Below are 13378 nucleotides of genomic sequence, written 5' to 3' on the forward strand. Positions count from 1 at the left end.
AACACGGATACACTCACAAGGGAACCTCCCCATCGCACCCCCCTCAGATTTAGTTATAAGTTGGCACAGTGGATAGGCCTTGAAAAACTGAACACAGATCAATCAAGAAAACGGGAAGAAGTTGTGTGGAACTATGAAAAAATAAGCAAAATATACAAACTGAGTAGTCCATGCGAACATAGGCAACATCATGGATGATCTGAGGTCGGGAGCGCCGTGGTCCCATGGTTAGCTGCGGAACGAGAGGTCCTTGGTTCAAGTCTTCCTTCGAGTGTAAAATTTTATTTTTTATTTTCAGACAATTATCAAAGTTCAGGCACTCACACATAATCAACTTCTCTCTCCAAAATTCCAGGACATGTTCAGATTTGCTTGGACATATGCAGGATTTGATGGTCTACACACGGAAAAATTTGAAAACGTTAAAAACATATTTTTTGACAGAGCACAGGGAAAAGTGTGCGACTATGAAACTGTTGGATTCATTTGTTGCAGTTTATGTGACAAACTCTTATGTTTTGATCACTTTTTTGGGAGTAATTCTCACATCCACAAGAAAACCTAAATCGGGCAATGTTGAAGAATCTTTTTACCCATTCGCCAAGTGTACAAGTTAGGTGGGTCGACAACATATTCCTGTCATGTGACGCACATGCCCTCACCAGTCTCGTATAGAATATATCAGACGTGTTTTCCTGTGGAGGAATCGGTTGACCTATGACCTTGCGATCAAATGTTTTCACGATGGGGAGGTTCCCTTGTCAGTAGGAAAACTGCAGTATTGCAAATATCACAACTGAATCTAGTAGATTTGAATAAGGACAAGCAATGGATACAGAATGCCAAGTTTACAGTAAATGATCACAACTTCTGATGTAAGAAGGTGTACTCTGTAGTCTAACGCGGACCATGAATCATTATTCCTATAGCATTACACACCAAAATGTTATGACAAGCACATGACCCTGTACCATCAGGAAGTGTGGGGTAAGAGGGCTACTAACAGATGAGTTGCAGAGAGATTTTGGAGGAGAAACAACACAATGATGTGGAGCACTATGTAAAAAATTGCATTCTATGTCCTCAATTGACGTGATAGGCTCGTTTTATATGCGTTTAGTAGGTAATAAGTATGCACTGATGATGAGCGACCATTTTTCAAGATATCTTCTAATGATAGCAATACCAGATCAGAAAGCAAGCACTTTAGCTCAAGCCATGTTGTAACAATACCGGAAACTATAGCCACATATCAAAGAACTAATTTTGTGAGTGATCTGATGTCGTCTATTGACAGTGCAGAAAATGCGGACTAGTCCATTCACCCACAAGGTAACGATCATAGGGAACGATTCCACCATACCGTAGTGAAGATGTTAAGTCACTATGTGAATAGTCAACATTTAGAATGGGCTTTCTAGACTATGTAGTGAGGGCGTACAACTCAAAAATCCACAATGGGACAGTTCTTTTACTGCACAAAGTGGTATATGGGCAAAAGATGCCATCACCTTTTGATTTAGAGCAGCCAAAGATAAGAACACACTGGGCAAACATGTGAAGCAATTTGTGAAAGTGTTGAAAGAAGTTTGGCAATGAGTGAAATGTGCAACACAAATGCACTGGAGCATCAGGAATGGATTGTGAGTGGATTACCTCAGCATAGAGTAGTGTTCTACTAAACCGCAGACCCCAAAGCGTTTTGACAAATTACCACTGAAAAGGAATTGCCACATGGAGTGGGAGAACCACAGAGTGTGCCTTACGAGTTTAGGTCTAGAGATAAGTGATAAAATAGCAGTGTATTGTTTTTAATTTTGTGCCTGTTTATGTACATAAATATTTTTTTAGTTGGCTGTAGTAGTAAATGTTCTTGCACATATGTGAAACAGAGGTGAATAAAATCCAGCTATTGGAAAATGGAATCTTGCTCTTACGACAACCAAATGTACTTCTCATGGACCAAAAGTGGCTGCTGAAACTCACATTTGACATATGGGAGTTAAGAAATAAAATTCTACATTTACAGAATATGTTTATTATCTTCAGAAGTGGAAAAGGGGCAGATCGTAACAGATGTACAGAACAAATACCAGGAATTGAAATTTTCTTATGAGACACTTCAGCCTCAGTTACAGCATATGACAGAGGTAATTCCAGAAATGCTAGTACAAAAGAAAAGAGGTTGGTTAGATGCAGATGAGAAGTTATTAAAAATGGTATTGGGGACAGCAGATAAAAATGACATTGCAAATTTAAGTAGTATGATAGGGGGAATACAAGAAATGGCAAAGAACACAGAACCAGCAGTTGTTTGGCATATACAAACTACATTTTTTTTAATTTAATTGTATCAGAAGCACAAACTATACAAAATGTTCCAAAACATGGTACTATAAGCATTACAATTACAATTAAATGCGGCATGACCAGTATGCAGCAACTTCGCATGCTTCCTTGGTGGCATTGATGACATTCTGTAGCATGCATGACATTGGGCATAGGCTGCAGCCAAGATGACTCATTGTCTGTTCTTCACCACATTCACATGCTGTGGAGTCGCATGCAAATCCCCACTTTTTCAAGTTGGTCTTCGTTCTTCCAACTACAGAACGCAGCCTGTTGAGTGTCTTCCATATTGACCAGCTGTGTGTCACCAATGGAACGTCGAATAATTCACGACGAGGTAGAGAAAATGATGAAGAATGCCATCATTCAGTCTTCACAAAGCCCATGGTCATCACCAGTGGTTCTCGTCAGGAAGAAGGATGGCAGCTGGCACTTTTGTGTTAATTACAGGAAGCTTAATAAGATAACTAAAAAGGACGTTCATCCCCTTCCATGAATTGACGATACACTGGACTGTCTGAAGGGAGCTAAGTTTTTCTCAAACATGGACATGTACTCGGGATACTGGCATAACGAAGTAGAGAGGCCGATTGTGAGAAAACTGCATTCATCATGCCTGAGGGCCTGTATGAGTTTACGGTAATGCCGTTTGGTTTGTGTAATGCACGGATGATGGATAATCTTCTAAGTCACCTGAAGTGGATGGTGCGTCTTTGGTATTTAGATGACATTATAGTGTTCTCAGAGACATTTGATGAACACATAAAAAGACTGAGAGCCGTTCACAAGTGTCCTCAAAAAGGTGGACTGAAGCTTAATCCAAGAAAGTGTCTCTCTGGAGCAAAAGAAATCAAAATACTTGGACACATTGTGTCAAATGAAGGTGTGCGGCCAGACCCAGAAAAAGTAATATCCATAAAAGAATTTCCTATTCCTGAAAAAATTAGACACATGAGAAGCTTCCTCGGATTATATTCTTATTACCGTCATTTTATCAAAGACTTTTGTATCAAAGCCAGGCCACTCCAAGAGTTGTTAAAAGCTGATGTTAAATTTATCTTGGGTGGTGCTCAACAAGATTCTTTCAGTGTCCTGCGAAAAGCTCTGACGACTGACCCTGTACTTGGTCTGTATGATGAGAGAGCACCTACAGAACTACCCGCAGATGCCAGTGGGTATGGGATCAGTGCTGCTCTGGTGCAATTTCGGATGGAAAAGAGAAGGTTATAGCCTATGCCTCTAGGACACTTACAAAAGCCAAGAGAAACTACTCAACTACAGAAAGAGAATGTCTTGCTGTGATCTGGCCCATGTGCAAATTTTGACAGTGTATCTCTGGAAGGCCATTTACAGTTGTTACAGACCATCATTTACTTTGTTAGTTGACAGGTCTTAAGGATCCAACAGGATGACTCGCCAGGTGGGTACTACGTCTTCAAGAGTATGACATTACCATAGTGTACAAAAGTAGAAGAAAACACCAAGATGCTCACTGTCTCTGTGCAAGACCATCAAGACTTTGATGAAGATAGTGACTGTCTCATTGCACTCCAGGATCTCTCTGCTGAGCAGAAGGACTCCAAGATATCTCAAATTATGCTTGCCTTAAATTGGGCAGAGGATGAGAAAGGACAATTTAAGGCAGTTAATGGATTACTTTGCAAGAAAAACTTCGATCCATTTGGAAAGAGGTGGCTACCAGCGATTCCTAAACACATGCACTTAGATGTTCTACAGAAATGACACACCTAAGGCCGGACATTTAGGATTTATTAAGACATACAAAATGATCCGCAAGAGATTTTTCTAGCCAGGCTTATTTAGGAGTGTCCGTCGCTATGTGTCGCACTGTCAAGAGAGTCACAGGAGAAAGGCAGTTCCTCAGAAACCACCTAGCCGACTCATACCAATTACACCAGCTGAAACGCCTTTCCAGCGTGTTGGGATTGACCTTCTTGGATGATTCCCAATGTCTGCTAGTGGCAGTAGATGGATTATTGTTCACTGAATATCTGACACGCTATGCCATTACGATTGACCTTCTTGGATGATTCCCAATGTCTGCTAGTGGCAGTAGATGGATTATTGTTCACTGAATATCTGACACGCTATGCCATTACAAAAGCCATGAAAACAGCCGAAGCATTCGAGGTAGCCAAATTCATCGTGGAAGACATTTATTAAAACACGGTGCCCCAAGGTCGTTAATTACAGATTGAGGGAAAGTTTTTCAATTAAATCTTGTGACAGAGATAAAACCGTTGGTGCAACATTACTCATCACATGACAACTGCCTACCATCTGCAAACTAATGGGCTTACTGAACGCCTTAATAAGACCTTGGCTGACATTCTATCAATGTTCGTCAATGTTGAGCAGAGCAACTGGGATGAGGTGCTACCTTTGCCTTCAACACCGCCAAACAAGACACCACAGGATTTACGCCACTTTTCCTGGTGCATGGGCGTGAGGCGACTACGACTACTGTTTCTGTTACATCCTGATGGTGTGGACGACGACCACATCAGCCAGGTGTTAACCAGAGCTGAGGAAGCTCGGCAGTTAGCTCGACTCGGCATGCTGCAGGCTCAAGAAAACGATTATGGTGTGAGTCACCACCGTGTTGTCTACCAGCCTGGTGACCTCGTCTGGATCTTCACTCCTGTTCGGAAGGTTGGTCACTCTGAGAAGCTCCTCGGGCACTACTTTGGACCTTACAAGGTTGTAAAACAGTTGTTTGATGTTACTTATGAAGTTGAAGATTTCGATCCCAACACAAGACGATGAAAGATCAGAGATATGGTCCGTGTCCTTCGAATGAAGCCCTATAAGGATCCTGCAACCCAGGGTAAATTCGAAGCTCCAGCGACGGGCAACGAGCGGAAAGGTGATGAAGAGGATAGCAGCAAAGGAAGTTCTAAGAAGATCACCGCCAGGGCAAACATCAGTCATCGGGAGTCAGAGTATGCAGGACCGATGACTCATTCCCGGACTAGGAGGACATAACACCGAGACACTGTTCTCTTAAGGAGGGAGCAGTATCGCAGAAGAAGCTGAGTAGCACAGTCACCGTGGCGTAGTGGTTATGATACTAGACTGTTGCATAGAGGGTTGTGAGTTCAGACCTCAACTGAACTGTAAAATTTTAATTTCTATATTCAGTTCGAGTACATTCTAGAAGTATCCACAAATGTCAAGAATCATTGTACTGGAATGTTCTGTAACTGTATATATACCATGTGTTCTGGCCGGAGGCAGTTCGCTCCGTGCTCTTGTATGTCCAAGTGCTGAATAAACCTTCATTAAGTGAAATTAGTGTTCGTCATTCATTTAATTACACTTTCTTCTGCGTGAGAGGATGGTATACAGTGAGAAAATGGATAAAGTTAATTCAAACTGCCAAAAGGAGTGAAGTCCTGCACATGTGGGTTTCTGAGCTGTATTGATCTTTTTGTCTGGTTTTATGAAGGTTCCATTGTTGACATTGTTATGCAGTGTCACTGTTGATTTTTCTTTTCGTGCTGTCAAAGTGCGTGATTATTGTTTTCGTGTGATATCCAGTAGCATTCTGTTTTCACTGATAGTGGAATATCCAGAATCATGCAACAGTGGTAAGTCTAGAAAAAACTAAGAACAATGTCACATGAAATAGGAGAGCACTGCAACTGTATGAAGATTTGTACTGATACGCTAAATGATGCAGAAAAGTCTTTAATTTGTATCTAATTTCAGTCTACTGAAGGACTGGAATGAGCAAAGTTGTCACGTGTCAAGACTGATTTCTACTGATATTATTTAATGCTGAAGGCCTTGCAGAGATGAGACAGTAGCAACTTTACATTATTATACGTTTCATTATAAGAACAATGAGAGAGAAAGCTATGAAGGAACTGACTGTTAGTCAACAGGCCTTTATATCACTGCATGGGATTTTTTTTATAAAAAAAAGATTAAAAACTAGTAGGATTTCTTTAAAAAATGATGTTTCAGTTGACAAATGAGGCAAACACAGAATCAAGCTCATAAACTTTCAGCAGAAATAGAGTAAAGCACCTGCATTCACATCATGTAGTTTAAAGGGGGGTTCAGTCATTACAGCATACATAAAGCATGAAAACTGTATTTGCCTGAAGAACTAATGATCAACAAGACATTTAAAGAGCTTTCAAGAGGCACATCCTAACTGTTCAGCGTGATATGAAACCTGTCATAAAATATTTAATATTAAATTTTATATCTCGTTCGGTTTACCTTGAAGTGATATATGCAGTACTTGCAATAAGTTTTCTGCAACTTTCAAAGCTCCAGAGGCCCAGATTACATGTGTAACACATGGAAAGAAAAGATTAGACATTCAAAATAATATTAAGAGAGATATGACTGAATGTGAACTACACCGCAACTGACACTTTTTATCAGCGTAAAAGATAATCTCAACAGAGAAGCATAGTAAATTTATAAGCACTGAATCGATAAGTATAGATTTACCATGGAATTTTCTGTCTCCAACATCAGCACCAATGTTGTCTATTATTTAAGTGCCAGCTTTATAGCTATTTATATACATCAACTCTCCGACAAACAGGCAGTATTTTATATTTACCCTGAAACACTACAGAAGAAAGGTTCAAATGAAAAAATAAATAAAAATAAGACTACAATTCTAGATTCAGAGGTTAAAACTTTGGAAATCTTCTGTGACATGTGTGGGGGTTTAAAACAAAAACTATCCTCTTTTCAGGTTCATTCACTATCTCGTCCATTATGCAAAGTGTTTTGAAACTATTTGTGTGATATACCCAGTTAGAGGAAATTCATATTTGGAAAGTGACAAAGACATGGGCCTTATCAGGCATAAAACAAAAGCAGAGTTTCTGAAGCACAGAATGGACATAATTAATGATGCACATGTCAAACCCACTCCTTTTAACATTGTTGAAGTTGATGACCTTAATGATACATGAGAGATCTGATTTCTTGCAACCAAGACACTTACCAAATTGCTCAATTCCATCTTAAATTATTAAGGAGATGGAGGTAGAACGTCATCATCTAAGGCTTGGCAAATAGGCGACACTAACAGTGGACCTTGAATCACATCAGTTATGACTGCTCCTGCTGCACAAATGGTAGAGGAAACAGAATTTGCAGGAGGAGATTTTTGTTCCCTTTGTCCTGTTATGAAGGTAAGCTATTAACCCTAGAAACACCAAGCACGGAAAAAATTGCCCGTACATTTTTATTTTTTCAAAATGTCATGGCAAATATCCTTCTATGTTTTTGGGTTTTTTTCTATTTGTCTGTTGCCTTGTAATACACTATGCTGTATGTTTCTATGGTTAAATTTTTATAATTGCAAGTACAAAAAAGGAATTTTATGCCCAAGGGCACATTTTGCCCGGGGCTGGTACTCCACGCGACCGTAATTCTTATTATCTTCCCCACAACGACCAAGTATGGGCAAAATTTGCCAGTACGTTTTTCTTTCTTTTATTCAATTGGCAATCTTGAACATGAGTTTTACTGTGGTTTGTTGAGCGTCTAATAGTTGAGTTTCACTTTCATTGTTGATTTTAGACTTGCCATTATTACTATTAGCAGTTTGTCTCAGTAGAGCGACGCCTTTATTGTAAAGTAGATTTTGTAAGATGAGTTATAGAGGCTTGAACAACGCAGAAGTTCTTGCAGAACTTTTACTCGACAACGAATTATCAGATTTAAATGATTTTGAGTCAGATCATACAGAAGTAGAAAAGGATTCCAGTGAAGAAGCGGAGGACAATGAAGAAGAAACAAACCATGCAGGTAATGCTCCAAATAAATATGTTACACGTTCTGGCAGAGTGTATCTTGCAGAAGCTCCGAGACATAGTAAAAGGGATTTTGGTAATATAGTCCATGAATGTCAAGGAATAACCAGTGCTGGGAAAGTAACAAGCATATGTGAATCATTTAAAAAACTGTTCACTCCTGAATTACTATGGAAAATACTCGACCATACAAATGAAGCTGAAAGAGAAAACGTATCTCCCGTTAGCGATTCTGAAATATATGCATTGATGGGAATTTTAATTCTAATGGGAGTTTACCAGGACTCCAATATTTCTTTATCTGATTTATGGTCAAATTTATTGGGAAGAGCGATTTATAGAGGAGCTATGGGTAAGACAAGAGCATATCAGCTATTGAAAATTCTTCACTTTGATGATAAAGGCACCAGGTCAGAAAGAAGTGTACGCGACAAATTTGCACTGCTGTGTGAAGTATTGAATGAAATATTCCCACGGTACTTCAGAAGTGGACCTGACAATACAATTGACGAAATGTTGTGTCTTTTCAGAGGTTGTTGTCCTTTCAAAGTTTTCCTCAGTGACAAAACTGGAAAATATGGAATATTGGTCAGAATGCTTTGTAGTGCAACTGAACGATTCATAATAAAAATTAAGTGTATGCTGGAAAAGACAGTAGACCTGCCAGTGAATGAGGTCCTCTTGAGATTGTGAAGAGACTGGTGGGGCCAATAAAGAATACAGGCTACAATGTCACAACTGACCGCTTCTACACTTCTGTGGAGTTGGCGGACATTCTCTATACAGACTACAAACTTACATTGGTTGGGACACTCAAATCAAACAGAAAACATGTACCGCAGGAACTTAAGACGACAGCAGGCAGCACAGCATTCACAGACCCATCTTCTAAGAAGCCGCCAGTAACAATTGTCTCTTACATCACAAAGGAAAAACCAAAGAAAAATCTGTTGATGTTGTCTACACAACATCGGAATGTAGGAGCAGAAGTTGATACACCAAAAACACACACATAAACCTGTACTATAATCCCACTAAGGGAGGAGTGGATGCCATAGATCAAATGGTTAGGACATACTCTACAAACAGGGGTACGAGAAGATGGCCACTGTCAACATTCTACAGCCTACTTGATATAGCTGCAGTTAACTCATACATACTATTAAAGATGAATGCGCCTAAATGGAATGAAGGGAAACCAAACGACAGAAAACTGTATCTCCATGAATTAGGCCACGAACTTTTGAAACTATACGTACAGGAGTGAGCCATGGATTTGAAAGGACTCCAGTTGCCTATTATTTGTGCGATGGGAGAGATCCTAGGAAAGAAACTAGAGGGAAACAAAATTGCTGCAAATGAAGAACCAACTAGGAAACCAAGGTGCTACATATGCTTCAAGAATGCAAGTAACCAGAGAGCAAGAGACAACATCACAAAAACCAAGTGAACATGTGGAAGCTGTGGGCGCCATCTGTGTGACTCATTCAGAATCAACCATTTTGTGTGCAGGAGGTAAATGTCATCTATGAGTGAAAAAAATTTTTTCTCCAAGTGAAAAGTGTTTTCCGAGAGTTTTCAGTGTACAATACCATGTATTTTAGCAAGTGTTTTCATTTCTGTTTTTAAAACTTTCTCTCAATGACAAAGCTGTATTATTCAGTTAATAGATCAAAGAGTGCATAGAAACTTCAGACAGCCTTTGCATTCGATTACGAACCTTCTTATCTTGTCTACAAAAACTTTCATAGACCAAGATTTGACCATTCTTGGTTGTTATATTCACCCTATGAGTGTTAAAAAATTAAGCTTTCAATTGTGTTGTCACTATTTCCTGTTAAACTAATATCTCAATGGAAACAGAATTACATAAAATAAATACATATTACAACAAATTACAAGATTTACAACTTGTTGTAATATGGGCAAAATTTGTCCTTGGTTGGTGCTCCGTGTAACCAAAAATACCTTGGTGTTTCTAGGGTTTAAGAATTATCCATATAATATACTAAAACTAGATTATATCATTATCTGAAATAGTAATTCTTATTTTATAACATAAATCTATTGAGGTATCCTGCTAACAGGAGATCACATGGACAATGTTTCAGGACTGTTACACATTACCAAAGAAACATATTGTGATCTACTAGAACTGGTGGTGTTCTGTGACCTTCTTTACAGACTCTCTCTTCTGGCAGCGAATTTATTGTTTTGTCAATCCCATTTGTGTTTTGTACAAGTAAAAAGAAAAACATGATCACTATGAGATAAAAAAAAAAAAAAAAAAACCAGGATTTATTTTTAATAACTGCACTTACGTGTATGTTCCATTAACTATATTTTTGTTGACTGAATGATTGTTGGAAGTAATACACAAGGCGATTTAATAAGGATACAAAAGTTGAAACAATAAAGTATTTGAGTGGTAAAAAATATCTCAGGGTGTTCTACCAGGCTCCATATTAGGCCCAGTCCTGAAGATCAGGATTCGGAAAAAATTCCCAAATCTGTGATCAGTACCCTCAGTAACTTAGAAACTTGGTTTCAGCTAAATCAGTTGAATCTACACATGTCTAAGACTCACGTGATGCAGTTCAAAACCAAACAGCCAAAATGTGAGCAAATTGTACATAACAACCAAGATATAGAAGAAGCTGACTCAATCCAATTCTTAGGTTTAAATGTATATAAAAATTGTACTGGCAGGCACACACTGAATACCTGGCAAACAAACTGAACAGCTTTGCATTTGCAATGCAAATATTATCAACACAACTGACATGGACACACGAAAAGTAGCATATAAAATCTACTTCAAATCCATTATTAGGTATGGTATTGTTTTTTGGGGTAACTTGACAAACATAGTGCGGATACTAAAAATACAGAAAAAAATCATTCGAAATATGTGCACTGCACATCACAAAGAACCATGTCGACCATTATTTAGAAAACTTAAAATACTAACTCTGCCATCTTATTATATTTTTGTACACCAGACATGAATTATTTGAGGAAACAATTTTGTCCATTCACATGATACTAGAAACAAAGAAAATTTTAGCTCCCCACCCACTGCCTCAAACTATATGCGTAGGGACCTCAAGACATGGGAATGAAAATTTGTAATAAATTAAAAGGGAATAAGTTGATGCAGATGAATTTAGGTTTACTTAACAGAAAGCTATATGAGGTACTGACATTGAAGTGTTATTACTCAGTGGATGAGTTCATGCAAGACAAACTGGAAATTTGAGCTGGATACAATATGTTACATATTCCAAGAAATATCGTTGTAATGTTATTATTTATTGTAGTGCTATTATTTATTAATGTAAAAATCACTGTAACTGTATTATAAATTTTTGACATATCTCCTGTACACAAACCAAATGTATGTCATGAGATGAATAAAACACAATTCACACTGACTTATTAATCTTTATAATTTACTCAAGTTCAATCAAAATAAAAACAGAAAATCTATAAACAATATTATTCCTAAAACCCTGTGTGACAGATGACTAGAATCATAGATGAATAGAATTTTGTCGTGGGAGTTACATAGAGGTTATATAGTGAAAAATGATCTTAATATCCCATTAGTTTCTAAATTTCATAATCTGATTTGACAACTATACTAAGAAACTGAAAAATAGCATTCAAACAAATAAGACACATACGGTCAAATTTTTAAAAATATTTTTTAATTCTTTTATGGAAAACTAAAGAACGGTCATTCAATGCACCTTATAAATTACAAAAGCATATTTCAATAAACACCGAAACTGTGAAGTTTCAAACTTTAAAACTGCTCCCCTGAAAAAAATCTAGAAAATGGAGTTAATCCCTCCTTTCCCAGTAGTCTTCAAATGAAATACCAAAAACTTTGTGCTCAGTAATATGAAAGCTGCAATGCCTGTAAGGCATATTTATAAGCCCAAGTTCAAGATTCTGCTCATCTGTAAATATAAAATTCAACTCTGATGATTGTACCACACAGTAAACATGCCAAGGTCTCTCAGGATACTGGCAAGAATGTTGGTCCCTTATTATCTGTAAGGTACGTGTCAACTGAAAGTAAATCAATATTTATGGAATAAAAAGTGAGAATTACAATGAAAGGTTACAAGGCCAAGCTAATACTTGTCTGTCTTTCTTGGTTCTACTACATAAAAAATTTTCACGTTACACTAGAAGCATGTACAGGTGTATCTCACACATGTCCTTAAAAGTAAGTATCCCTCACAGACTCCAGAAATGACATATCCCTTGCCACCGAACTTATATTTTCATGAGACACAGCACTTCTTTCCGTTGGAGTTGAAGTGATGATGTTGTCCTCATGGTTGGACCTTTGTATTTCTTCTGTCATCCAAGCACCAGATGTTGACTGTTGCTGATGTGTCTTAAGGTGCTGCTTGAGACTTTCTCTCCATCGAAAACTTCGACCACAGGTAGTGCATGACAAGTTCCTCTCATCTAAGTGAATCTTCATGTGCTTCTTTACACTGTCTGGGTATGCATAGGATTTACCACACAGCTGACACAAATACGGCCGTTCTCCAGTGTGCTGGCGCATGTGTACTCTCAAGTGACCTGCGTGATAGAAACATTTTCCACAAGTGGGACATTTCAGCATCCGTTCACCACTATGTAAAGTTTTCTGATGCTTGTTGAATGTAGAAGCATCACTGAATGACTTTCCACAGGTAGCACATAAGAATGGTTTCTCACCTGCAATAAAAAAAATGTTTAAAGTAGCAGACACTAATTGGAAGAAGAAACTAAAAAACATAACTTCACATTATTTGATACTGTAGTCTACAAATGAACTGGCAAAAGGAAAGCAATAAACAGTGTTAAGCGATACTCTTTTCTCTGCAGCTTCCCCCATGCATGTATTTGACACGTGTATTGCACACATCTCCTCCTCCCCAGTTCTCAGGTCAACTCCCCTCCTCTCCCTCTCTCTGTCCATCTCTTCCTACCACCTCCTACTCCCCATCTCTGTCCATCTGCTCATCCTTCTTCCCCTCTGTACCCAACTCCTCTCCCCCTCATGTCTCTGCCAATCTCCTCCTTCCCCCCTCTCCCTGTTCATCACCTCCTCTGTCCCTCTCAACCCCCCCCCCCTCCCCCCCACCAACGTGTAGCCCCTGCAACACAGGCTGATAAAGCTGGTGATAAAAGCTGGCCTATACTACTCCAACAAA

At 38.6% G+C, this 13378-nt stretch overlaps 1 protein-coding gene across 1 annotated transcript in view; it reads right to left on the reverse strand.

Moving 5' to 3' along the window:
* Positions 1-11017: 11017 nt before the first annotated feature.
* The window catches only part of LOC126458491 (zinc finger protein 37-like), a 73108-nt gene continuing 70747 nt past the window's right edge, over positions 11018-13378 (reverse strand). The window contains exon 3 of the mRNA XM_050095585.1: positions 11018-12899. Within this exon, the coding sequence (XP_049951542.1) occupies positions 12391-12899 (509 nt within the window). The 3' untranslated portion in view covers positions 11018-12390. The remainder of the gene's footprint in view (positions 12900-13378) is intronic.

Source organism: Schistocerca serialis, chromosome 2, assembly GCF_023864345.2.
Source record: "Schistocerca serialis cubense isolate TAMUIC-IGC-003099 chromosome 2, iqSchSeri2.2, whole genome shotgun sequence".
Classification (NCBI taxonomy): Eukaryota; Metazoa; Arthropoda; class Insecta; order Orthoptera; family Acrididae; genus Schistocerca; species Schistocerca serialis.